The sequence below is a fragment of the Mesoplodon densirostris genome, chromosome 18 (assembly GCF_025265405.1).
Source record: "Mesoplodon densirostris isolate mMesDen1 chromosome 18, mMesDen1 primary haplotype, whole genome shotgun sequence".
NCBI classification, from domain to species: domain Eukaryota; kingdom Metazoa; phylum Chordata; class Mammalia; order Artiodactyla; family Ziphiidae; genus Mesoplodon; species Mesoplodon densirostris.
In genome coordinates this window covers 4,481,812-4,509,586 of record NC_082678.1, presented here as the reverse complement: position 1 = coordinate 4,509,586, position 27,775 = coordinate 4,481,812, and the positions used below count along the sequence as shown (strand labels likewise).

Here is a 27,775-nt window from a genome sequence, read left to right as displayed (position 1 = left end):
AGAACGCTCTCCCGGAAGTGGTCTCTGGATCGGGCAGTGAAGATGGTAGCCAGTTGTCCCCGGGATTAGATCTCCGGAGGTCGTAGCTGAACTCTCTGCGTTTCTCCTCGATCCTTCCTGAGTCTTCCAGGTCCGCGTAGTGAGGAAACGTCTCCACCATCATGGGGGGCGGAGACCTGGTAAGTGAGGGAGCCCAGGGCTGGGGGAAGACTGAGGCCGGAGACCGACTGAGGCTGGGGACGGAAATTGGTGGGGGTGGCAGTGGGTATTCTTGGCAACGCAGCCGTTGGGGACAGGGAGCTGTAGCCCTGGACAGGGGACGGATAACTAAGGCCATGAGGGACCGGGTGGAGACTTGGGAAGGTATGTGAGGTGGGTCGCCAAGGAGGGGAGATGGTGTTTGTTGACAGGGAGCCCTTCTGGCTGGAAATTCTGGGAAGCCTCGGGGGCGGTTGGAACCGTGGCTAGGAAAGGAGGCAGGTATGGAGGACGTGTCACTTAGTTTTGTATATCTTGTCTTGGGATGCATCTCCTTTCCTCAGCTAGGAGTTCAGTCATGTCCTGGGCTGTAGTAGGGATGATTTGTGCCCCCGTTCTCCTCGTCCCCGAGCCATGTCCTGGGGTCACGGAAGAGCTTCCTCATGTTCACCTTTCTGACTTCCACTCCTTCTTCAGTGCTGCATTCTGATCTGTAGTGGCAGAGCTTTCTTCTGAATTCATAGCACTTAATAAGTTATGTGGCTATTTCCCTTAAACTGTATAGTTCATTTGTAGGGGGCTAAGCCTCCGAATTGGGCAAATGTACCCATAAGAGCATGGTGCAAGATCAGAAAAATGCTAATCTTCTGAAAGTGTAGCTAATTGAATCAGCAAATAGATTCGTTTAGCTACCTGTCCAGTAGCTATATTAGAGTTTGTCAGGTGTTATCAGTTAGAATGAGTTCCAAGATACCATCAAGGTTCTTCTGACTTAGTGTCTTCAAGTAGCTGCATTTAGGGACAGGAAAGCTCTAATCCAGAGTTTCTCAGCCTCAGTGCTATTGACATTTTGGGCTGGATAATTCTTTGTTGTGTGTGTGGTCCTGTGCATGTAGCAGCATCCCTGGCCTCTAGCCAGTAGCACCTTTCTCCTTCAGTTGTGACAGCCAAAACTGTCTACAGACATTGCCAAATGTTCCCTGGGAGGCAGAATCACCCATATTGAAGGCGAGAGGGGAGGACCATTAGGACAAGGTGGAGGGTTGGGGAGGAAGGGAGGAAGGACTGAACAGCCTGATGAGGGGAAAGGGAGTGCAAGAAGAGAGAGAGAAAAGGAAGCCCTCATTGAAAAAATAAAATTTATTTTGGCCACACTGAGCAGCATGTAGGATCTTAGTTCCCTGACCAGGCATTGAACCCTGCCCCCTACAGTGGGAGCACGGAGTCCTAACCACTGGACCGCCAGGCAACTCCCTCATTTAGGTTTCTTAACTGGTCTCCTGGTTTTCGATCCTGATCCTCTCCAATCCATTCTTTACATGCTAGGCTGGTCATGCCTCCCACCTGCATATGAATGCTTAGTGTTTTCTGCTGTCAACAGGATAAAATCCAATCCCTTAACATGGCTTATAAGGCCCTTAACCTGTTGCTTTCTTAGTCGGCTTCATCCTGAGCCCCTTGCCATCAGTTTGCTCTCGTATCCCCAGCCATGCTGAATTGTTCGTTCTTTCTCACCACTGGGCCTGCAGTTGTGCGTGCTGTTACCTCTGTGTGGAAATCTACCCCACTGCTTCCCGCTTCCTACGTCACTGGGCTCATTTATAATGATCCTTAGCTGTCACTTCCTCCAGGAAACCTTCCCTGGTTGGGAAGCTGAACCAAAGCAATGGCTCATGGGGAGGAGGGAGAGGAGAAGCATTCCTTGAGGGTGAGGAGGAAGATCAGAACCAGGGGGAGATCCTTGGGAAGGAAGGTTGAAAGAGGTACTAGGTGGGGTTGTAAACCATGCAAGTTTAAGGCACGTTAAGTGGACTCAAGGAAAAGAAGGCTGCGTTCATAAGAATGAACGTCCAGTGCCAAAGGCACTTGAATTCTTTTGCCTTTCAGAGTCTATACTTTCCTGCTTCTCTACCCCATTCCTCCTGTATTGTCATCACCAACCCTCACTTCAGGCATGGCCAGTGGAAGTCAGACTCACACATTTCAGGATAGAAGTATTTGAAGGGAATCTCGGAGGGGCCTGTTTTATCCTGAAGCTTTATGTACTTGAACAGCCTCTCTCCCGCCCCCCCCCCATGTGTGAGATTTTTGGGTGCCAACCTTGCCATTGTTAAAGACGTCTTGCCCTTACGTGGCTGCCTTGGCATGAATATAGGGGTGGGAAAGGGAGGGGCAGTTACGCTCACCACCCACCCACTGCCCGCATTGTTTTCTCCCTCCTTTCATTTACCACAGAATCTGAAGAAGAGCTGGCACCCGCAGACCCTCCGCAATGTGGAGAAAGTGTGGAAAGCTGAGCAGAAGCATGAGGCTGAGCGGAAAAAGATTGAGGAGCTTCAGCGCGAGCTGCGGGAGGAGAGGGCCCGGGAGGAGATGCAGCGCTACGCGGAGGACGTTGGCGCTGTCAAGTACGTGAGGAGCTGGGGCGATTTGGCCTGGGGGTGTCCTGGTGTGTGGGGAACTGCAGAACTGCCTGCAGGTGCGTCGTCCAGTTGTTGCATAATAGCTGGTTAAGAGCGTGAGTTTGGAATCAGACTGGCCTGGGTTCTGAGGCTGGCATGGACTAGCCTAGCTGTGTAACTGGGAGCAAGTTTGGGAGCCTTGGTTACCTCCGTAGAACGGGGGGAATGGGAGTACCCAACTCCTAAGGTTTGTTGAGGATCAAATGAGATGACATACAAAGGGCTTAGTGTAGACCAAGTTCATGGTAGATGATTGCCAAACAACTGTGGCTGAGGATGATTGCCTATACCCTGCTTCTCAGTATGTGTTGAGGCCTCAGTCCTGCTTTTGTTTATTTAGGGATTGCAGGCTCATTTTAGGGAGGCAGAGAGGTCCCATGGAAGGAGGTAGATGGTGTGTCTGTCAGTAAAAGCTGTGTGAATGTGGACAGTCTCATTCGATTTTCCCTGACTTCAGTTTCCTCTTGTACAGTATAGGATAGGAGTAACAGACAATAATTACTCTACCCATCTCATAAAATGGGATAGGAGTAAATGTGTTCTGAGAAAAATTAAAAGCATAAAATATGCAGTGCAGGTTTCCTGGGATTCTAATCTGGGGTGTGAGGATAGACAGTGGGAATGTTCTTTACCGATTTCTGTAATTTAAAAAGGCGAGATCAGCTCCAGGTCCAGCCGGGGCTCTTGGCTGGAAAGTGGCCGCGCAGTGGGGAGGGCGCTCTCAAGCGGAAGTTCCGCAGCCCAGGGAGGGCAAAAGCAAAGTCTCTAACTTGTTCTCAGAGGGAGGTTTCTAGAGCCAGGGAGGTGGTCCATGGTGGCGCAAATGGAGTTAGCACTGGATAGAAGCTAGGTGTTGTGAGAGCGCCTCAGTTTTTGTTTTTTTTAAAGCCGATCCAAATTTCCATCTCTATTTTCTTTACTCTTTCTTGTTTCTAAATATTCAATGTACTTTTTCTGCAGCTAATGAAAAGTGAAGGTCTTCAAATGTCATGTTTGAGAGTACAGGTAGTATTCAGTGGAAATTGGGAGTCATCAATATGTTTTTTTTTATCCCAAGAACATAAAACAATCTGTACATACATATTTTTTGTAAATCTTAAATGTAAGAAAATATAGTTAAAAATCACCTGCTTTAAAATCAAATGTAAAATTATTCTTTGGGAATTTGTTTTTTTAAAACAGTGAAAAGCAATGAGTAGTGAATATACTAAAGATATTTATAATCTCTGACTTATTTTAATATACTTGGAATTTTGTTTCTGGTAAGAGCTATTGCTTTCTTGTTTGACTTCCTGATTAAGTTTGAGTAAAATGTGCATATAATAACAACAAACTGTATTCTGTATGAAAAAAACAAATCCGAGAAAACCCACTTCTTCACTGGAACGATCACCAATAAATCGGTATTTTTAAATTAAAAAAATATATATGCAGTGCATTCCTAAATCAGAATTGAATAAAAACTCCAGATAGACTAAAATTGACTTATCTGTACTATCCCTTGTTCATATCCTAGTGGGCAAGTCTGCAGGGTGACATGTGACATACTTCCCCTGTTGGATATACAGGGCTTTTCCTTAGTAATTTCATGACAGGAGGATTTGTGACATTCAGAGGCATGTGTCTGTGTGTGGGAGAGAGAGACTTAGTTTCAGTTCGTGGAAATGGCATTATGGAATTTAGGCAGGATAACAATTACATTCTTTCTTTGTTTTTTTTTTTTTTTGGTTTATTTTTTATATAGCAGGTTCTTATTAGTTACCTATTTTATACATATTAGTTGTATACATGTCAATCCTGATCTCCCAGTTCACCCCCCTCCACTTCCCCCCCTTGGTGTCCATACGTTTGTTCTCTACAACTGTGTCTCTATTTCTGCCTTGCAAACTGGTTCATCTGTACCATTTTTCTAGATTCCATATATATGTGTTAATATATGATATTTGTTTTTCTCTTTCTGACTTGCTTTTACTTCACTCTGTATGACAGTCTCTATATCCATCCACATCTCTACAAATGACCCATTTTCGTTCCCTTTTATGGCTGAGTAATATTCCATTGTATATATGTATACGTTCTTTCAGGATTGGCAGAAGGCCATTCTGACTTAAGTATAAAATCTGAAATATTTTAAAATAAATGGAGTTTTGGAGTTTTTAAAGTACAGCACAATATATTTAGGGCATTAATATATAAAGTGAGGTAAAAGAATGAAATTTTATAAGTTTTTTTTAACCATAGATACACATTAAATTATTTTATCTTATACACTTTGTATAAATTATATTCTTTATAATTTAAACTAAATAAATTTCATACATTTGAATTAATTCCTGGGCAACTTATATGACATTTTTATATGTGAGGTTTGAGATTTTGTGAATCCTTGATTTTAAAACAAATGTCAATTTTAGACGGAATACCCATTAGTTATAAGAGTTTACTTTCCCACTAACCAAAAGTAAAAAATTATTTTGAAATTTGTATTCAGCCAAGCATTACATATTCTGTGCCTGATACGTCAGAAATTTGGGCTTTGCAGAGTCTAATTGATGAGGTCAGAGTATAGATGAGCAGCTTCAGAGCTGGGAGTCAGTGTATATCCCATTGCTGACCCTCATGCCCTCTTGTCTGTTGTGAATGGGAGGAAGGTGATTTTATATTCTTTTGATTTTTTTTCCTCCTCACCTATTCTCCATTGTTATGAAACTCAAAGGTTAGCACATAGGTCCCTTTTTTTGGTCTTTACTTGCAGATGTATTTAGACGATCTGCTTGTCCAACTGACTGGTTTGTGTAGTTCTTTGCATAGTGTCGTGCTTTTCATTTATGCAGTACAACCCTTTGCTATTTAACAATTCACTTGTATGGTTCAGATAATCTTTTCTGTGTTTTTTATACAGCTCTCTTAGAACAAAGAAAAAACCTCAATATGCACATTATCCTTGATCTCCATCCAAATCCCTCTTTGCAATAGAATGTTGTTTAAGTATTTACTGATAATATTAGAAAATTGTGTTTTTCTTTACCAGCATTTTTCAACGCTTGCACTTTAGGGTGTCCTTGGAAGATTAGATAAATGATGATGGGAGTGATTCCCACCCAAGCAGACTCTCTAAGAATAGCAGAGGGTGTCTGGGGCAAGGGCATCTGGATACTTTTAAGAACTCCCCGGGTGATCCTCATGGGCGGCTTCAATTGAGAACCTGTTCTATATCCTTAGTGATAGCAACAGCAAAAATCTATACATCATTTCGTTTTTATATGACTTTTACCCCAAATCTTCTCTCATTTAAAAACTCAGAGAGAGGGTCTCACTTTAAAAATGATGAGAGATGGCAGTTACTAGCTCCATTTTAGACGTGAGGATATGGAAGTGCACAGAAGTAACTTGCACGTTTACCCAGATGGGTAGTGGCGGAACCAGGTCAAGTCCAGTGGCACTGGATCTCAGCGATACAACATGTTCTCTTACTGGATGGCCTGAGCAGGACTGATACTAGTTGAGTCCTTTTAAGACTAGCTGTAGCCCTGAAAATACTACTTTATAGAAGTATCTGTCTTCATTTTTCCTATCCTTTCTTCTGGATATGTCTTGCTTCTTTGCCTGCATATTCCTGGCCCTCCTACCTCTTCATACCATCTCTTCTCTTTTATTCACTTGCTTAGCTTCTTTTCCCCCATCCAGTAACTGTTCCTGCTTCCCAAGACTCACTGTTCTTCTCCCGTCATTCCTGTGGTACCAGTGTCTGCTTCATGCTGACGACTCCCACGTTTATCCCACACAAACTCTTGTATCTCTGTATATTCAGGCAGTTCTTTTTTTTTTTTTTTTTTATTCAGGCAGTTCTGCTTCAAGTGTCCCACAGTTACCCATCACATACTTAGCTCTCAGCAGCACTGTTCAGTAATTTGTTGACCTCTGTGCCTCGTCTGGTAGCCTGTGAGCAACTCAGCTGCCTGAATCTTTGTCATCCTTCTGACCTTCTTCCTCTGCCTGGCACATAGGAAGTGTGCTGAGTCAGTGTTTACAAGTGAATAAACAAATATTTATTTCCAGTTTCCCCATCTGCGTTCGTGTCAGGCATGCATAGGCACGATCCCTTGAGTCCTCTTTGACAAGTCCTTTTAGGATCCCCCCCACCTCGATCACTGAGACCTGCTTTTCATTCAAAAAGTACTGCCAGCTCCAGACCCCTTGCCCATGAATTGTCAAACACTGAACATATTAGGCAACTGTCTGGGATTCATTCCAGCCATCTAGGAGTTTTAAAAAACCTGGTGGGAGATACAAAACACATACATAGAGAATAAAAAGACTAGCTCGTGGGAACATCAGTGCTTATCCCCAGGGTAAGAAGACATGACAGAACTACAAGGTAGGTTATGGGACAGGAGGGGCAAAGAAATTATGAAGTACATATTTTATCTCTTAATACATTCTTGTTTCTTCTGCCAGTTGATGAGTTGCCCTTGAAGTAAAACAAAAACAAAACAAAACAAAACAGACTAGCTAGTGTTTATTTAGTACTTACTCTGTGCCATGCACTCTTCTGAACACCTTAAAAATTCATTGACTTGGGCTTCCCTGGTGGCGCAGTGGTTGAGAGTCCACCTGCCGGTGCAGGGAACGCTGGTTCGTGCCCCGGTCCGGGAAGATCCCACATGCTGCGGAGCGGCTGGGTCCGTGAGCCATGGCCACTGGGCCTGCGCGTCCGGAGCCTGTGCTCCACAACGGGAGAGGCCACAACAGTGAGAGGCCTGCGTACCGCAAAAAAAAAAAAAAAAAAAATTCATTGACTTATTTAATCCCCAACAACCCTATGAGGCAGTTACTCTTTTATCCCCATTTTACAGGTGAGGACACCAGTGCTCAGATGAGTTGCTTGGCTTTAGAGCGGGAATTCAAATCCATGTTGCCTGACTCCAGAGCTTGTGCTCTTCTTAACCATTATGTTATACTGCCTTTCAGGAAAATGAGCTTGCCAGAATATTCTAGTCACCACTGATCTTCTTGCTCAGACCTCTTTAAGCTCTTATGTAGTCTGCCTTTCACAGTCAATTCCCTCCAACCCCCAGGAGTTTTTTATTGTTTGAATAACAGAACACACAAAACCAGGCAGAGAAGTCTCCAAGGAAATGATGGCTGTGTTTCACTGTTATTTGTCCCTTGGTTCTTCATCTTCTAAGCACTTATTACAGTTTCTTTTAATGCTGTTAGACATGTATTTTGATTATAAATACAGTCCAACTGTGAATAAATAACTGTATTGTCTTTTTACACCCATCCCCATGTTCTTTTTTTTTTTTTTTTTTTTTGCGGTACGTGGGCCTCTCACTGTTGTGGCCCCTCCCGTTGCGGAGCACAGGCTCCGGACGCGCAGGCTCAGCGGCCATGGCTCACGGGCCCAGCCACTCCACGGCATGTGGGATCTTCCCGGACCGGGGCACGAACCCGTGTCCCCTGCATCGGCAGGCGAACTCTCGACCACCGCGCTACCAGAGAAGCCCACCCGTGTTCCTTTAAATAGAAAAAAGTGCTCAATATCTCTTAGTAGCCTATTTGGCCATAGTTGTCTGACCTGTGATTTAAAAATACACTGTACGTCTTGATCTTCCAAAATCCTTCTTGAATTACAGCTTATTCTGTTAAAGAAATTCTGGGAAAGAAGTCATTGATACTGTTGATAGTCTCCAAAAGGTGAGGGTGGTAACTGAGTTGAAGGCACCTGGGAGGGATCTTCAGCAAACCGAGGACCATTGGGAAACGACACAGAGGCAGATCTTGTCAGTAAGATACCAGCTCCTCCAATTAACCCTAGGAAAATGCCACCAGTCACAGCTGACCCAACAACTGTGGCCACTGGTCCCTTTTGGCTGCCAGCGTGACTCCTGTGAAGGCTGCACTTGTGACGGAATTCCAGAGGTCTTTCTAACAGGCACCATCCAGCAGAGAATCATGGAAAACAGGCCTCCCCAAACTGCAAAGCCACCTCCCAACTGTGGAGGCCTGGTTTTTTTTTTTGTTTGTTTGTTTGTTTTTTGCGGTACGTGGGTCTCTCACTGTTGTGGCCTCTCCCGTTGCGGAGCACAGGCTCCGGACGCGCAGGCTCAGCGCAGGCTCAGTGGCCATGGCTCACGGGCCTAGCCGCTCTGCAGCATGTGGGATCTTCCCGGACCGGGGCACGAACCCGTGTCCCCTGCATCGGCAGGCGGACTCTCAACCACTGCGCCACCAGGGAAGCCCTTTGTTAGCTTTTTGATTTCAGTTTTCTCATAGTTCCAACTGCTCCTTTGCTATTACATTCTGTTCTAGTTTTATGGATACAGGTTATTCTCTGGTTTCTTTAAAATTATGATTGTTTCTGAAGTATTCTTCTCCAAGTATTGTCTATTTTTCCTCAGTGTCCTTTTTGCTGCTGTTTCCTTTGGTTTTAGATTATTGTGTTGAGAGTATTCACCAAATAACTGGCACTCCATAGGGTAAAGGCCATTGGAAGCTCTGTATTCTTCAGTAGGGCTTGCTGACTGATGGATTTCCTTGTGGGGAGTCCAACGGTGAGCCAGCCTTTTCATCTGGCAACTTCCAAATGTCTATATCTGTGGATCACCATGCCCCTATTCCTTGAGTCATTTGATTTCTCCATAGAAAAATTCTGAGATCTCCTGCCTGGGGAGTAGAACAAGGAGAAGGAAGGGAATTAGTGACGCCATTTTTCAATAACCAGACTTTCGCTTAATCCCTACAGCCATTCTGAAAGCCCTTGGCCACCCAGTTGGAAGTGGAGGGGTCTCACAGGTTCAGTCTCCCCAACAGATCTTTCATCCTTGGGACTGGGGATAGAGATTAAGAATCTTAACTGCTCCTTATATAGACTTTCACCAAAATTCCCTATTTGCAGCCCACCTGGTGGTGCCAATTTCCCAGCTTTTCTGATGCAGAACATGCATGTTAGCTCTTTCAGATTATCCTCGAAATGAAAGCACAACATAAAACTTTGTAAAGGAGACTTGAGAAACCCTGAGCAAAAGATCCATGCCCCAGGCTGAGGAACTTTTTTTTCCTCATAAATTGCTTTAGGTGTGTGGAAATGATCTCTTAAAATGTAAACTCCATGACAGCAAGTACCGTTTCTTTCCAAGTGCCCCATGGAGTGTGGTGTTTAGCCCTTGCTAAGGAGCCTGTAGAATGAGTCCAGTTCTGACCAGCTGTGCCCTTTTTTTTTTTTTTTTTTTTTTAAGTTTGGCCATGCCTTGCGGCCTGCGGGATCCTTGTTCCCTGACCAGCGATGATCAAACCTGCACCCTTGGCAGTGAGAGCGTGGAGTCCTAACCACTGTGCCGCCAGGGGATTCCCCCAGCTGTGCTTATCTATCCTTCATGTTCAGGTTTTGTGTGTAGGTTTGAGAAGTCTACATTTTCTTTGACTGTATTTTTTTTTTTCTTGAACTAGGAAAAAGGAAGAAAAATTGGACTGGATGTACCAGGGTCCTGGTGGGATGGTGAACCGTGATGAGTACTTGCTGGGGCGTCCCATTGACAAATACGTTTTTGAGAAGATGGAGGAGAAGGAGGCAGGCTGTTCTTCTGAGACAGGACTCCTCCCAGGCTCTATCTTTGCCCCATCAGGTGCCAATTCCCTTCTTGACATGGCCAGCAAAATCCGGGAGGATCCACTCTTCATCATCAGGTACTGATGAGCGGCTGAGAAGGGGGTTTTATTACAGAGATGCTTAGCCGAGATGTTATCTCACCTCTTGCTTTGCAGTTGGTTTCCTGTTGGCTTTTGTCTGCCCTGTAAAAGGATTTGTCTCCATTTGGGCTTCTGATGTTGAGAAGGAGGCTCTATTAAGGGTGCCTGAACTAGGCTGTTTGGGAAGAGATTGGTAAATGTACCAGACCAGACCAAATTTATTCGTTTACCTTTGGCCCTTAAACAAAAATAAGAGGTAGGAGCAAGGTGAGAAAGACTGGCAGCTTCTTAGAAATTGGGGGCTATGTGTAGAGTTGGCTGGGGGGGATGAATAGGCCTTTTCCCCTCCCTTCTACCCCTCCCTGTTGTTTGTTTTTTGCAGCAGAACCCTTTGAAAAGAAACTTTAGAATTTTATTTAACCCTAATATGTAACAGATCAAAGTAGAGCTGCATTTTGGGTGTTAAGTGAAATCATGTGGTGCGTTTTTTTTGTTTTTAATTTTCATTATTTTATTTCAAGTGTGTAAGGTTGAACATTAAAAAATGTTTCTTACTTACATTCCTTTTGAAAATTCTTTTAAAGTTATCTATGTATTACAGATATATATTTATATGTAAATATTTTCTCCCATTTTGTTAGCATCTTAATTAATTAATTGTGGTAAAATATACATAACATAAAATTTACCATCTTAACATTATTTTTTCTTTTTTTTTTTTAAAGTTCCTCAAACTCACCAGCATACAGATGTGAGCAGGCACTCTTCCCACCCTCACATTGTATCATGAGTACATGTTTGTTTGTTTTTTAATAAATTTATTTATTTTATTTATTTATTTTTGGCTGCATTGGGTCTTTGCTGCTACACACGGGCTTTCTCTAGTTGTGGCGAGCGGGGGCTACTCTTCATTGCGGTGCGCGTGCTTCTCATTGCTTCTTTTGTTTCAAAGCACAGGCCCTAGAGCGCGTGGGCTTCAGTAGTTGTGCCGCGTGGGCTCAGTAGTTGTGGCTCCTGGGGTCTAGAACACAGGCTCAGTAGTTGTGGTGCATAGGCTTAGTTGCTCCGCGGCATGTGGCATCTTCCTGGACCAGGGCTCGAACCCGTGTCACCTGCATTGGCAGGCGGATTCTTAACCACTGCGCCACCACGGAAGTCCCATCTTAACTATTTTTAAGTGTACATTTCAGTGGCAGTAAGTATATTCACATCATTGTGCAACCATCACCACTACCTATCCTTCTCCGGAACTTTTTCATCTTCGCAACTGAAACCTTATACCCATTAAACAGTAAGTCCCCATTCTCTCCTCTTCCCAGCTCCTGGCAACCACTTCTACTTTCTGTCTCTATGAATGTAACTACTGTAGTTACCCATATAAGTGGAATCATATGGTATTTGTCCTTTTGTGACTGACCTATTTCACTCAGCATAATGTCATCAAGGTTCATTTGTATTACAGCATGTGTCAGAATTTTCTTCTTTTTAAAAATGTGGTAAAATACACATGACATAAAATTTACCATTTTAACCATTTTAAGTATATATGTAGTTCAGTAGTAAGGGTATCCAAATTGTTGTGCAACCAACTTCCAGAAGTTTTTCATCATGCATAACCGAAAATCTGTATCCATTAAGCAACAACTCTTCATTTCCTTTTCCCCCCAGCCTCTGGAACAACTATTGTACTTTTCATTTCTATGAGTTGGACTATTCTGAACCTCATAAAAGTTGAAATCATTTAATATTTGTTTTTTTGTGACTGGCTTATTTTACTTAGCATAATGTCTTCAAGGTTCATCCATATTGTAGCATGTATCAAAATTTCCTTCCTTTTTAAGGCTGAATAATATTCCATTGCATGTGTATACCACATTTTTTAATCCATTCATCTATCGTGCACATTTGGGTTATTTCCACCTTTTGGTTGTTGTCAATAATGCTACTATGAGCATTGGTGTACAAATATTGTGCATATTATTTTATAAACTCCTTTTTATCACCTAATCATATATATGGGACATTTTTCTATGTTGCTGACTATGCTTCTATCACATCATTTTTAATATCTATATTGTATGGATATACCATAATTTATTTTTAAACATTTTTTGACACCTCTTTCTTCTTTTTGTTTTGTTTTTTTAAATTTTTATTTATTTATTTTTGGTTGCGTTAGGTCTTAGTTGCGACACGCAGGATCTTTCATTGTGGCACGCGGGCTCTCTAGCTGTGGTGTGTGGGCTTAGTTGCCCCAGCATGTGGGATCTTAGTTCCCTGACCAGTGGTTGAACCTGCATCCCTTGCATTGGAAGGCGGATTCTTAACCACTGGCCCACCGGGGAAGTCTCTACCATAATTTATTAATATTCTCCTGTTGGATCCCTAACTTGTTTCCAAGTTTTCATTGTTATAACATGAACACCTTTTTAGTGACCTTCCTTGATTATATCCTTTCAGTAACAAATTCTTGAGGAAGCATTTGTAAGATTAAAGGGTTTGTGAGTATGTACAGGCTGTGATAAATGTTGCCGAATTGTCCTCCGGGAAGGTTGACCAGTTTACCCTCCTATGAACACTATGTGAGAGTAAGACTTCTTGAAAGAGGAGTCCATTCTGTTTATTTCCCAGGGGTTATCATGCTAAACAGTGGAGGTAGTATTGAAATGTTGCATATGTTTGATACACAAGATGACATACATTTACTTGACCAGTTGGGAAGCCCTGAGCATGAAGCTTAACAAGCCACAGACCAAACTCACTTTCTTGCACAACAGGGAACCAGTGTGAACTTTCCCCACAATGTTCAATCCCTTATGCAGATTTGGGAAAGATTTCTGGCTTCCACACAATCATGCAGATTGCACCATGGGGCCTGTCTGCCTGCGTTGAGAAAAAAGATTGCTGTATAGAATTATGGAGAGTAGAATGAATGGTTTAATCCCCTTTTCTGAAAGAAAGAATCATGATTTTTATAACTTCTCTTTAGGAAGAAAGAAGAAGAGAAAAAAAGAGAGGTATTGAATAATCCTGTGAAAATGAAGAAAATCAAAGAATTGGTAAGTAGTACTTCAAATAAGCATCAAGAGCTACTTAACATGAAAACTCCTCTCCATTTACTCTTACAAGAGGGAAAGCAGCATGGCTTTAAACATTTCTGTCTTTTAGAGACCTTCTCCTGGTGATTTTGTGCAATCTTAACATATAAAGCATAATTATGCTTGATTTTCTCTTTTATGTCTTTTGGTTGGAAAAACAGCATGGTATATCATTCTTCCAGAAAAAGAGGGGTATTGGGATATGCCTGTGGAAAGCAAGATCGTGCAGTGTGTTCAGATCAGGTGGTATCAAGCCTTTAGGGCCCGTTCATCACTCATGTAACATATTATGTGATTGTTTCTTGGAATAGTTGGTAAGGAAAATTTAAAGATTGATCTTGTGGTCCCTGATTACTGTCAGCAGAGTTGCAGTCTTTTGACAAATGGGAATTCCTAGGCAGTGGTTCTGGGGACTGTTTCAAAACACAGATTCCCAGCCCCACCCACCAGAGAGTCCATTCAGTAGTCTAGGGGCATTTGTGCGCAACCAGGGTCCAGACCCTCCACTCTTGTCGACAGGGGACGTCTGATCATGTCCTGGACCCCTGTAGACCCTGAGGCCTGGAGGCAGGTAGTTTACACATGACCCCGTCCCCTCAGAGGGACTGACAGGGGTCCCAGTAATCTTGCGCGGTTATGTTTTGGGCATTTTCTAGTTGCAAATGAGTCTGGAAAAAAAGGAGAAGAAGAAAAAGAAGGAGAAGAAAAAGAAGCACAAGAAACATAAGCACAGAGGCTCAGGCAGCGATCGTTGCAGCAGCGAGGATGAGCACGGCCGGGAGAGGTGAGCGTGTGGAACGGCGTCGTGCCCCGTTGATTGACTCACTCATTCGTTCCACAGATACGAACTGAATACCTGCTCCGGGCCAGGAGCCACCAGGTTCTGGGGGTTCAGTGGAGAACACTTGCACACCGGCCCTCTGCCCCCAGAGCTGGCCGGCTAGCACTTGAGTTCCCGGAGGAGTTGGCGAAACCCCCAGGGGAGCTGGCTGTAGCTGTGTCAGTCTTAGGTCAGACGTCCTGGATATGACTTTCATCTCAGCTCTTGATTCCTGCAAGACTTAAGTGGGTTTTATGGAGGCTTTTTTTTTTTTTTTCCAAATGCATTAATGGGCCCATCTGGACCTGTTCTGTGTGTCTTCTGTGCGGGAGCCGCCAGCGCCGTCTCTGCTGACTCACTCGTAGTCCCTAGAATAGCGGCACGAGGTGAGAGGAGAATGTGCTCGGGCGCTCGGGCTGAAAAGCAAGGCCCACGGTTTTTCTCAGGAGAAACATGACTGTGCTGATGCGTCTTCCAGCAAAGATAGAGAAACGCACTCCCATGTGAGAGCCGGGAGGTGGGAAAGGCCACGTTTGAAACAGGAAGCACGTCTCAGCACAAGAGCTGTAAACTGGACCTTTAGGCATTTTCTTTTTCAGTGAGTATGTGTTTTCATCTCTTAGATCTCAAAAGAAGATGGCAAATTCTTCCCCTGTTTTGTCCAAAGTCCCTGGATATGGCTTACAGGTAAGGATATGGGCTTCTCAAAGGGAGTGACTGTGGGACTGGAACGTGCCAACCTGGCTGCCTCTTTGAACACAGAGCATATTTAGCAGCCAATCAGACATGCGGAAAGAAGGGAGTTCGGGCAGCGCAGACTGGAGAACAGGCCCATTCCTTATCCCTGAGCCTCTGACTATGGCTGAGGGCCCTCTGAGCAGAGAGACTAAACTACCAGCGGGCATTTAGGCATTCCCTCCATCCCTCTGCATATAACTTACATGAAACGCGTACATTTTCAGGGTTGATGACTTTTTGATAAATGTGCATCCCTCTGGATTCCTTTTTTCCCCTGAGTATGTTTAACCTGAGGTCCTGTCCTCCATATGCTGCCTCCTGCTCCTCCTTAGGCTGTAGCAAAGAGCCAAGCCAATTTAGGTGGTTGGGTGATACATCCTTTTAGGGCATTCTGAGGATGACTTTCCTAAGTTTATACAGCTCTCAGTGATAACTGTGTGATGGGATTGGTATACCCAGTTGGCTCCTTACAGAACCTCAGTGCTTATTCATTTTCTTGTTTCACTGCATCTTCTCCTGAGCTGCTAGATTTTCCTATGAATAGCTTTTCTTCCTTTCCTTGATGATATAGGTCAGGAACTCTGACCATAGCCAGGGACTGCAGGGTCCTCTGACAGCTGAGCAAAAGCGAGTGCGTGGGTTGAAGAAATACTCCAGGTCCAGAAGCTCCTCTCCCTCACCTCCCAGACATGCCAGCAAGAAGAGCACCAGAGAAGCAGGGTCTCGGGACAGGAGGTCTCGATCCCCGGGCAGAAGGTCACGGTCCCCAAGGCCAAGCAAACCGTGAGTATGGGAATTCAGCAGGAAATAACCTGTGAATGTAGAGGCCTGGTTACAGCTGGTATTTGCTTTTAGCGATGTCTGTTCATCAACTCTTCCAAATGTCTTTGCTTTGTTATTATCTTTACTTTTTTTTTTTTTTAATGTAAAGCTCAGACCCCTAGAACTACATATTTATATATGTGGAATCTCTAGAGTGAGATTAATATCAAATCTTATGTATCCTTATGCCTTTGTTTTTCTTCCACTTCTTCCCTCTGTTCTCTTCAATTTGGATTATAGTTCTAAATTTGTTAGCTTTTCTTCCATCATTTGAGGGACATGATAAAAGCCACTGTATTGAAAAAGCTCTTCTCCCCTCTGCCCTCTGTGTCTGTTACAGGCACAACTCTAAGGTAAATAGGAGAGAAAGAGGCCGAAGTAAGAGCCTATCCCCTAAAAAAGACATCTACCAAAGGCGGCCTGCTTATGGGTACACCAGGTGAGTCAAGAGCCCAGTAGGTTAACTTTAGACTTTCAGGCCTGAGTCTTGGAATGGCTCAGACCAGGGCAAGTGCATAATCTATATCACCTTTTTTGCCCACCCCTCTTTTGTTCATCTTGGTCAACTTTTAACCATCTGCCCTGCCCCCCACCCCATGCGAGTCACATTGAAAGGACAAAGTAAATAATTTTGAACTATTGAACTAATGACCAGTTCACTAAGTGATTGTCTCTCAACACCTGTAAACATGTTATTCTCACAGAGATTTCTACAGGAAGCTTTTCTTAAGACTGTGCTCCTTTCTTGAGGCATCAGCTGAAAGGGAAGCAGGAAGGTGGTCTCCTTGAGGGCAGACACCCTAAGATACTCTGTGTTTGAGTTGGGTGTGGTGTGGGTCAGACAGAACATGGGTGTGCAGTCATGGGACCTGAGGGGAGTTGGCTGTGCCCATGAAAGGCTGTCCCTAGGGGTCTCGATTGCTCTTAGAAGTTTGGTTGAGGGAATTCCCTCGCAGTCCAGTGGTTAGGACTCGGCACTCTCACTGCCGTGGGCTCCAGTTCAATCCCTGGTCAAGGAACGAAGATCCCACAAAAAAAAAAAAGTTTAGTTGACTTGGGCAACTTTTGTGTACTTCCTTTAACTGCCTCCCCCAATTGGCTGCACATTAGAATCACCTGGAAAGCTTAAAGAAAAACCAAAATCCCAATCAATCCCTTGCTGCACCCCCAGCCCTATTACATCATCATCTCTGGGGATGGGCCCAGACATCAGTATTTTTAAAGCATCCCAGTAGTTCCAGTGCACAACCAGCACTGAGAACCACTGAGAGTTCATAACAACCTCTTTTATTCACTATGCTGTTAGAAGAGAGGCAAACCCTAAAGTCCCTTTTAACTTTTAATTGCCTGATGCCCTAAGTTTAAGGTTTCATTTTCACTGGCAACTTTCCAAAATACCCAGGTACATATTTCCCTGCCTTCCCAGAGAGGGAGGGTATATTATGCATAATTTAATCTTTTATTGGTGACACTGGGTCAGTTCTTCAGCTGTGCTGTAATTCATGCTGTTCTTAGGGATGGATGCTCATGAGTGTATATTTTTTTTAATGTATTTTAAGGCTCTTGGTCAGCACAAGGTCTGCTTTTTCAGATCCCGCTTTGTTTTTCTGTCTCTTTTGCCATCTGCCATCACTTAAATTTGTCTCACTTTGTCAGCCTTTCTTATCGCCCTTAGAATCTTTGTTGAATTTTGTGATTTAAAATGAGTTAGAGGGACTTCCCTGGTGGCGTGGTGGTTAAGAATCCGCCTGCCAATGCAGGGGACACGGGTTCGTGCCCTGGTCCGGGAAGATCCCACATGCCGCAGAGCAACTAAGCCCGTGCGTCACAACTACTGAGCCTGCGCTCTAGAGCCTGCGAGCCACAACTACTGAGGCTGTGTGCCACAAGTACTGAAGCCCGCGCACCTAGAGCCTGTGCTCCGCAACAAGAGAAGCCACCGCAATGAGAAGCCCGTGCACCGCAACAAAGAGTAGCCCCCGCTCGCCACAACCAGAGAAAGCCCGCGTGCAGCAACTAAGACCCAACGCAGCCAAAAATGAACAAATAAATAAATAAATTTTAAAAAATAAATAAATAAAATAAAATAAAATGAGTTAGAATAAACAACAAGGTCCTACTGTATAGGACCAATAGACCAATACTTCAATAAAGTTTTTTTAAAAATTTATTAATTATTTTTGGCTGCGTTGGGTCTTCCATGCTGCGTGCGGGCTTTCTCTAGTTGCAGCTAGCAGGGGCTACTCTTTGTTGCGGTGTACAGACTTCTCATTGTGGTGGCTTCTCTTGTGGAGCACGGGCTTTAGGAATGTGGGCTTCAGTAGTTGTGGCTCACGGGCTCCAGAGCTCAGGCTCAGTAGTTGTGGTGCATGGGGTTAGTTGCTCCGCAGCATGTGAGATCTTCCCAGACCAGGGATCGAACCCGTGTCCCCTGCATTGGCAGGCAGATTCTTATCCACTGCACCACCAGGGAAGCCCCTGTTGGAAGGTTTTTAATCACAGTCTTAATTTCAGTGCTTGTGATTGGTCTGTTCATGTTTTCTGTTTCTTCCTGGTTCAGTCTTGGAAGGTTGTACTTTTCTAAGAATTTGTCCATTTCTTCCAGGTTGTCCATTTTATTGGCATATAATTGATTGTAGTAGTCTCTCATGATCCTTTGTATTTCTGCGGTGTCAGTTGTTATTTCTCCTTTTTCATTTCTAATTCTGTTGATTTGAGTCTTCTCCCTTTTTTTCCTGATGAGTTTGGCTAATGGTTTATCAATTTTGTTTATCTTCTCAAAGAACCAGCTTTTAGTTTTATTGATCTTTGCTATTGTTTCCCTTATTTCGTTTTCATTTATTTCTTATCTTTATGATTTCTTTCCTTCTGCTAACTTTGGAGGTTTTTTGCTCTTTCTCTAATTGCTTTAGGTGTAAGGTTAGGTTGTTTATTTGAGATGTTTCTTGTTTTTTGCAGTAGGATTGTATTGCTATAAACTTCCCTCTTAGAACTGCTTTTGCTGCAGCCCATAGGTTTTGGGTTGTTTTGTTTTCATTGTCATTTGTTTGTAGGTATTTTTTGATTTCCTCTTTGATTTCTTCAGTGATCTGTTGGTTGCTTAGTAGCATATTGTTTAACCTCCATGTGTTTGTATTTTTTACAGTTTTTTATCCTGTAATTGATATCTAGTCTCATAGCATTGTGGTCGGAAAAAATGCTTGATATGATTTCAGTTTTCTTAAATTTACCGAGGCTTGATTTGTGACCCAAGATGTGATCTGTCCTGGAGAATATTATGTGTGCCCTTGAGAAGAAAGTGTATTCTGTTGTTTTTGGATGGAATGTCCTATAAATATCAATTAAGTCCATCTGGTCTAATGTGTCATTTAAAGCTTGTGTTTCCTTATTTATTTTCTGTTTGGAATATCTGTCCTTTGGTGTAAGTGGGGTGTTAAAGTCACCTACTATTATTGTGTTGCTCTTGAGTTCCCCTTTTATGGCTGTTAGCATTTGCCTTATTTATTGACGTGCTCCTATGTTGGGTCCATAGATATTTACAATTGTTATATCTTCTTTTTAGAGTGATCCCTTGATGATTATATAGTGTCCTTCCTTGTCTCTTGTAATAGTCTTTATTTTAAAGTCTATTTTGTCTTATATGAGTATTGCTACTCCAGCTTTCTTTTGATTTCCATTTGCATGCACTATGTTTCTCCATCCCCTCACTTTCGGTCTGTATGTGTCCCTAGGTCTGAAGTGGGTCTCTTGTAGACAGCATATATATGGGTCTTGTTTTTGTATCCATTCAGCCAGTCTATGTCTTTTGGTTGGAGCATTTAATCCATTTACATTTAAGCTAGTTATTGATATGTATGTTCCTATTACCATTTTCTTAATTGTTTGGGTTTGTTATTGTAGGTCTTTTCCTTCTCTTGTGTTTCCTGCCTAGAGAAGTTCCTTTAGCATTTGTTGTAAAGCTGGTTTGGTGGTGCTGAATTCTCTCAACTTTTGCTTCTCTGTAAAGCTTTTGATTTCTCCATCAAATCTGAGTGAGATCCTTGCCTGGGTGGAGTAATCTTGGTTGTGGGTTTTTCCCTTTCATCACTTTAAATCTATCTTGCCACTCCCTTCTGGCCTGTAGAGTTTCTGCTGAAAGATCAGCTGTTAACCTTATGGGGATTCCCTTGTATGTTATTTGTTGCTTTTCCCTTGCTGCTTTTAATATTTTTTCTTTGTGTTTTTAGTTTTTGTTAGTTTGATTAATATGTGTCTTGGCATGTTTCTCCTTGGCTTTATCCTGTGTGGGACTCTGTGCTTCCTGGACTTGACTGACTATTTCCTTTCCCATGTTGGGGAAGTTTTAATCAGACCCTTTCTTTTTTTCTCTTTTTTCTGGGATGCCTATAATTCGAATGTTGGTGCACTTAATGTTGCCCCAGAGATCTCTGAGACTGGCCTCCATTATTTTCATTCTTTTTTCTTTATTCTGCTGTGTGGCAGTTATTTCCACCATTCTATCTTCCAGCTCACGTATCCGTTCTTCTGCCTCAGTTATTCTGCTATTGATTCCTTCTAGAGTATTTTTAATTTCAGTTAATGTGTTGTTCATGACTGTTTGTTTGCTCTTTAGTTCTTCTAGGTCCTTGTTAAAGGTTTCTTATATTTCCTCTATTCTATTTCCAAGATTTTGGATCATCTTTACTATCATTACTCTGAATTCTTTTTCGGGTAGTTTGCCTATTTCCTCTTCATTTATTTGGTCTTGTGGGTTTTTATCTTGCTCCTTTGTCTGTAAGATATTTCTCTGTCTTCTCATTTTGTCCAATTTACAGTATTTGAGGTCTACTTTCTCTAGGCTGCAGGGTCGTAGTTCCTCTTGCTTCTGTTCTCTGCCCCCAGTGGTGGGGTTGGTCCAGTGTCTTGTGTAGGCCTCCTGATGGGAGGGTCTGGTGCCTGCGTTCTGGTGGGTGGAGCTGAGTCTTTTCCCTCTGCGGAGCAGGGCCGTGTCAGGTGGTGTGTTTTGGGGTGTCTGTGAGCTTAGTATGACTTTAGGTAGTCTCTGTGCTAATGGGTGGGGTTTTGTTCCTGTCTTGTTTGTTGTTTGGTGTGATGCATCCAGCACTGGGAGCAGCTGGCAGTTGGGTGGAGCCAGGTCTTGGATTCATATAGAGGCCTCCGTGAGAGCTTTCGGTGATTAACCTTCCCTGGGGCCAGGAATTCTCTATTGGTCCAGCATCCTGGACTTGGTGCTCCCACTCCAGAATCCCAGGCCCGACTTGTGGTTGAGGGACCGAGACCCCGCAAGTTGCTCATCCCAGCAATAAAGGGGATTAAAAAAAAAAAGACTAACAAAACCCCAGACGAATGGTAAACAGTCAAACAAACAGAAACAAGGACACACGCACACACACAAAAGAAACAAGAACAGAACCAAATAAATCAAATAGCAAGGGAACAACCAAACAAAAGAACCCAAGAACGAAATCAAACAATTAAGAAGAAAGCTGACAAAAACCCCAAACCAAAAAACAAAACCAAAGCAGAGTACCAACTGAAGAATGAAGCAAAGAAACAAAACACCGACAAAAAATGATATTAAAAAAAGAGAGAGAAAGGGGAAAGAAGACAGAACAACAGAATAGCAACATAGAAACAGAAATATAAAAAAAAAATAGAAAATATATTAAAGAAAAAGAAAAAGACAAAACCCTGGAGAAATGGTAAAAACAAAATCAAACAAACAAAAGCAGAAACAAGGAAACACACACTCATGTAAAAGAAATAAAAACAGAGCCAAATAAAACAAAAAGCAAGAGAACCAAACAAATAGAAGAACTCAAAAAGGAAATCAAACAATGAGGATTAAAAGTAACAAAAACACATAATCTAAAAACAAAACCAAAGCAGTGTGCCAACTGAAGAGTAAACCAAGGAAACAGAACAAACCGATAAAAATTATTAAAAAAATAATAATAATGAAAGAAAATAAAAAGGGAAAAATCACAGGATGACAGAAAAACAAAGTAGAAATGAAAAGATTCAAAAAAGAAAAAATGAGGAAGAAAAAAATAAGGGAAAAGAACACAGAAGAACAGAAGAGCAAAGTAAAAATAGAATTGTTTAAAAAATAAAAATAAACATAAAAATATGTAATAAAACATGGAGATCCCAAAAGACTGAAAAAAAAAAAACTAAAGCAACAACAAACAAAAAAAGAAAAAGAAACCAAAAAAAAGCTAGAACCAACAACAGAATGAATCAAAACAATAAAATTAATAGTAATAATTATGTTTCCCTGGGGTCTCTGCTGTAAGTGTCCTTGCACACGCCATGAGCCACAGCCCACCTCTGCCTCCCCAAGAGGCTCCTCTGCCTCTGGGCTGGTCTCTGGACCTGCTGTGGGCCCTGTGAGCCCCACTCAGACTGTGATCTGGCCCAGTTCCTGTGTGTGCTTGCCCCCAGTGTCCACAGCTGCCAGAGCTAGACCGTTTTCATTTGTGGGAAACACTCATTGTCTACTCAGATATTCCATAGACGCAGGGTCTACCTAGCTGATCCTGGGGATTTAATCTGCAGTTTGTATAGCTGATGGAAAGATTTTCAATCTTCTTCCTTAGTTACCCTGTCCCTGGGCTTCAGCTTTGGTTTTATCCCCACCTCTGTGTGTGGTCTACCCACAGGAGTCTGGTCCCGAGGCTGCCTTGGAGCTCTTGGGTCTGCCCCTGTGAGGATGGGGTGCAGAGGTCATCTGACTGCTTGGATCGTGGGAGCCCGTGCCATGCCAAATGCGCAGGGAAGCCGGCAGCCACGAGTGCAAGAGATATGGCCCTAGTGAGGGCCTTTTCTGGCGCCCGGCATAAGGCACGTGAGGGCCAGCCCTGGCCGGGGTTTTTCTGGCATCCGGCAGCAGGCGTGTGAGGGCCAGCCCTTAGCGGGCTTCTTTTATTGTCGTTGGCAGGCACCGGCGTGTGGGGAGAGAGTGGTTACCGTAGTGGCTCCTCCCCATGCATGTGACTCAGCAGTAGCGCCTGCTTCCATGGCAGTCCGGTCTTCCTGCGTAGGCATTTCCTGCTGCAGATTTCCTCCCTCTCGTCCCCTCAGTTCATCTTCCCACATCCAACAGCGGTTCTCACTCTGGGCCTGTTGTCCAATCCCCATGCACCAGCTCCCAGCCCCCTTGCACACCTGTGAACACACATCCCAGTCCGGGGCCCGCAGGCCCGTGGTATGGACCATCTGTGTATTTCTCTCTCTGTCCCGTCTGCCACAGATCGGCCACTTCACCCTCTTCCAACAGCCTCAGATGCTTCCCTTCTGTCCCAATCGATTTTCCCGTCGGAGAGGGGGTTTCCCCGAATTCAGGACTCTCTCCTCTGCGTCAGCTCCCCCGCCCCAGGGTGCAGGTCCCATCCGCTTCCTTTCCTCCTCCTTCTCCCTTCTTTTTTTTCCGTCCTACCCAGTTATGCAGGGATCTTTATAGTCCTTCCCGGTGTCCAAGGTCTTCTGCTAGTTTTCAGCCAGTGTTCTGTGAGAATTGCTGTATCTATAGATGTGTTCCTCATGCATCTGTGGGGAGAGATGAACTCCACGTCCACTTACTCCTCTGCCATCTTGAATCTCTCTGCCATATTTCTTGTAGGAGTTTTATGGTTTCCAGTCTTACATTTAGGTCTTTAATCCATTTTGAGTTGATTTTTGTATGTGATGTGAGAAAATGTTCTAATTTCATTCTTTTACATGTAGCTGTCTGGTGTCATTCTCCTGTGTGGTTCAATTTCTCAGAAACTACTGGAGGGTCTACCCTCTGGAGGGTCTCCTGTAGATGTTTGGGAGAGTAGCCACTGGCTTCCCCGAGTCAGGCATGAGGATCCCAGAAGGTCTTAATTGCTCCTTATACAGACTTTAAATTAGTCCCTTTGTTTTCAACCCTGTGCACCACCCTCCAAAGTGCTTGGTTCCTGCAGTCCCTGAACCTTTCCTGGGTTTTGCAGTGTGAATATCTTGCTTCTGATCAGTATCAGGCACTTAGGATTCAGTTTCCTCTTATCTGTTAAAGTGGTTACTACTCCTTCATCCACTTCCATCTTCTTGACAATTTGTGCACATCTCTTACCTAGTGTTATTTCCATCTTCTTGTGCTTTTATGTATTTTAGTTAGTGGGGTTTTTGAAGGGGAGGCTTTTCATTTCGCTATAGATAACTAAATGTCAGATTTTAGTATCTTAATTTTCTCAAAATTGGGCTCCCACTCCCTTATGGGACTCCGATAATTATTTTTCCTTTTAAAGGGGGATCAGTACATCACACCAATTTGAGAAGCAATGGACTTGGATGTCTGACATTGGTAAATAGTGATCGAGCTGGTTCATCACCTCCTCTTCTTGCTCTTCATTTGCAGTGAGTGCCAGGAAAGACCTACCTATTAGTGTCTGAGGCTAAGTTGAATTCTTCAGGCATCTTGCTTCTAGCTTAGTCCTAAAGTGGTATACTCGTGCACTACGTCCATGAATTTCTAAGCACCTCTAGTGGGTAGGTGGTAGATGTTAACCCTTACATGGATGAACTTAGTCCCCTGTTTTATAAGTTGTTGAGCAAACAACTGGAATATAGTTGCCATAGCCTGAGGCTCCTGATTAGTTCTCAATTTATTTTTTGTATTTATTGTTTCAGAGTAATTACTCCAGAGATTATTGAGTGAGAGTATGGAATCCTTCACTAAAAGTCTTTGAAATTTGAGTGCAACCACCTGAATAAGATATTTGGAAGGAAGGAAACTCATGCTGAGTGTGGCACTGGGCTGGGCATTTCCGAGGGAAGAGAGCCATGGGCTGGAGAACCTGGGGTCCTACCTGGGTTCTCTTCTCCCTGTGGTGTTTCTCTTTTTGTTGTTGTTGTTGCTGGGAGAGAAGTAGACCTTAGGGTGATTTTTGTGTTCAACAGAAAGCTCTCATCAGAGGAGCTAGAGCGAAAACGGCAAGAGATGATGGAAAACGCCAAGTGGCGGGAGGAAGAGAGGCTGAACATCCTCAAGAGGCACGCTAAGGACGACGAACGGGAGCAGAGGCTGGAGAAGCTAGACTCCCGGGATGGGAAGTTTATCCAGTGAGTGCAGCATTTTCCTGCCTGTCAGCTCTCACGGCGATGGTCCCAAGGGGGCAGTTGGGCAACTGGTTCGTTCACTGTGTTCCCAGTGTTTCTGTGTCTGTGCGGAGCTCAGCCCCCAGACACCATTGTTACGACTCCCAGCTTCTGGCCAGACAGTGGGACGGTTTTCATCTGAGGGGAGGAGAAGTGAATGGTATTTTCACTGAATCTCCTTGGCCTTCTCCTAAGAATTCATGGCTCAGGAGGCCTTTTTCAAATGAAGCTTGGACTTGTTTTCCAAAACAGATACATTTCCCTTATACATTTATAAAAAACTGAGTTCCAGATGGAGTCACTCGAAAGTTATCTACATGGGCTTAAGAGAGCTTGTGCCTCTACAGCTGCTTTATGGCTAGCAACCTGTTCCTCCTTATTCTGCCAGACAGTTGACCAGCTGACAGATGCCCGTTACTTACCTTTCACCTGTCTTCTCTTCCCAGCCGCATGAAGCTAGAGAGTGCATCTACCTCGTCTCTGGAAGATCGGGTGAAGCGGAATATTTACTCTCTACAAAGAACCTCAGTAGCTCTGGAGAAGAACTTTATGAAAAGATGAAAGCCATCCCCCCTCTTGCTGGTGTTCCTGAAATTTCCAGGGAGGCTGCTGATCCTTTAAAACTTCTCTTTATAAGAGTTCAAATGGCTTCTTCCACAGATGTCAAGCCACCACTGTTCAAAGTGACTCTCCTCCATGGATTCCAAAAACAGCCCACTTCTTTTGAGAACCAGTGTGACTTGCTCTGTGGGACCCTAAGTAACTTGCTGGGTGCGGAGCAGGTCTTAACTGTTTTTAAATGGGTGGGCCCTGGAACATCAAGGTGTGAGCATTCATCTTGCTCTGGAAGGAGGCTCCCTTATGCCTCTTCCCTCCACCTGTGTGAACAAACCTATTCTACCACCTCAGAATAGACTGGACCTTTCAGAAACCTCTCTCCCCAGAGTCACCCAGATAGTTTGTGCTTACCGGGGTAAACGAACATTTACTTGATTTAGTAGATAATGTGACAGATGATGTCAGATTAGGACAGAGCCAAGGGAGTGACAAAGAATCTGGAAGGGAAAACGATGCAAAAAAAACCCCTAAATGAACTGTTGGACTATTTGGACTGTCTTTCAAACTGTAAAGTATATTGTGTATATGTACAAATGTATAATTTTTACATGCTTTTAAAAAAGTATTTAGCTTTGTTAGAATATCTTGTTTGGTAAGTGACTTTACTATGTAATAGAACCACATTGTATCTTGTTATCCAGTAACACAGTAAGGCAAGTCAGCTTTTCTTTCCTCTTGGAATCTGACTAGTTGTAGAGGGGCCTGGGTTTATTGATAGGATCTAGGGTATCCGTCCATTTACACTGCTTACAGTCTCTGATGTGGGCAGTGTGCAGTGTTGAAGTCAAATTATTTTAGTAGTCAGGCCCAAACTCCCTGGCTCTTAAAAGAAAATATAATGGGAGCTGTTTATTTCATGGCTTCCCTTTTATCATGTAGTAATCTTATTACAATTCTAGATTTTCAGGAGTTTGCTATTATTTTTTAGTCAGGTATTAAAACAAAACAAAACAAAACACCCAGACTCATGGGATCCATCTCCTTGTCTTTACCCCTTTCCCTTCTCTTTTATCAGAAGCCCTCATTTGACCCAGGAAGTCCTAGGCACTCTTGACCCACACATTAGCTGGGCCAGTTCCTTGTTCTGCTAATTCCTAACTCTGCTTAAAATGAATTTGGATTTATATTTTTGAGCACTTATGATAACAGACACTGTTATGCTTAAAACCCAGTCTTTCCCCAGAGAGAAAGTAACATTCACTTGTTATGCATTTAATCACCTTATCCTGCTTCCCTATACTAGGGTTAATTATGTCTTTTATCTTATTAATTGGTAATAAAGGCTACATTTATTTTTGTAACTGTGCAAAAAGCCACCTGTGCTGAGTAACGAATTCCCATACAGAACAATATTGATCCGCAATTTGTGTCCAGTATAAAATGGAGAGCCTTAGTCTGAGAGGAATTATGTAACAAACCGTGGACAGTTTACTCAAAGATTTCATCGAGTGAGCCAGAGAGTAAGACGATTATAATTCTCTACCGAAGGATAGGTGTCTTAACGGTGCCGGCCTGTCCCTTAACTGGACCCTTTGGCGGGAGGAGGTCGGCAGCCAGTGGGTGGGAGCGGGACCCATTCATAAAACCCAGGGCTCCTGGCTGGCTCCTCTCATTGGCCCTGGGGGGAAGAGGCGTGTCCTGCGGGTGGAGCGAGCCCCGAGGCCCAGGGGAGTGGGAAGATCCACGCCTGGGTGCAGCGAGGGGGCGTTTCTTTCCTTTCCCGGCAGGACTTTACCCCTCGCTGTGGTGCTCCTCTCTCCCCCGGGGTGGGGATGGTACGTCCCACCCTCCTCGCATTCCCGCCCCTCCGCCCCTCCTCCCCTCCGGAGCAGTGGCGCCGCCGCCATCTTGGCACGTCAGGTTGAGGAAAGAGCCAAACGCTAAATTTGGGGGCCCCGAACAGGGAGACACTCCGCGGTAGACAGCGAGACCTACCCAGCCCTCCTCCCCTCCCCGCTCGGCTGCGGGGCTCTGAGGCGCGCGGAGGCCGGCTCGGTTCCTGTCAGGCCCGGGGAGGAGGAGCGGGCCTAGCGGCCGCTGCCTCCCCTAAACGGGCGATACCACCCAGGCGGGGAGGAAAGGGCCTGGTGACTGCGGGGCTGCTGCACCGCCCGGGGGCGGGGTGCAGAGCGGGCCGGTCGGCTCCCTGGGGCGGGGCGGGAAGGGCGGAGCGTGGGGCGGACGGAACCATCGGGGCGGGGTGGGGA

General features: G+C 44.0%; 1 protein-coding gene across 2 annotated transcripts; it reads left to right on the top strand.

Moving 5' to 3' along the window:
* On the top strand, positions 1-26,850 carry CWC25 (CWC25 spliceosome associated protein homolog). 2 transcript variants are annotated; one of them, XM_060081222.1, is made up of 10 exons: positions 1-179; positions 2,434-2,606; positions 10,113-10,349; positions 13,342-13,411; positions 14,107-14,234; positions 14,894-14,957; positions 15,580-15,791; positions 16,171-16,269; positions 24,753-24,914; positions 25,397-26,850. In XM_060081222.1, exons 1-10 carry the CDS (start codon positions 162-164, stop codon positions 25,509-25,511), a joined length of 1,278 nt encoding a protein of 425 aa, XP_059937205.1. In that variant the 5' UTR covers positions 1-161; the 3' UTR covers positions 25,512-26,850. The 2 variants fall into 2 exon arrangements, with proteins under 2 accessions (XP_059937205.1, XP_059937206.1); XM_060081223.1 differs by lacking the exon at positions 16,171-16,269.
* The last annotated feature ends 925 nt before the right edge of the window (positions 26,851-27,775 follow it).

Coding starts and splice junctions, on each gene's coding strand:
- CWC25 (XM_060081222.1), top strand. Junction 2,607..10,112: donor GAGGACGTTGGCGCTGTCAA/GTACGTGAGGAG, acceptor TTCTTGAACTAG/GAAAAAGGAAGAAAAATTGG. Junction 15,792..16,170: donor TCCCCAAGGCCAAGCAAACC/GTGAGTATGGGA, acceptor TGTCTGTTACAG/GCACAACTCTAAGGTAAATA.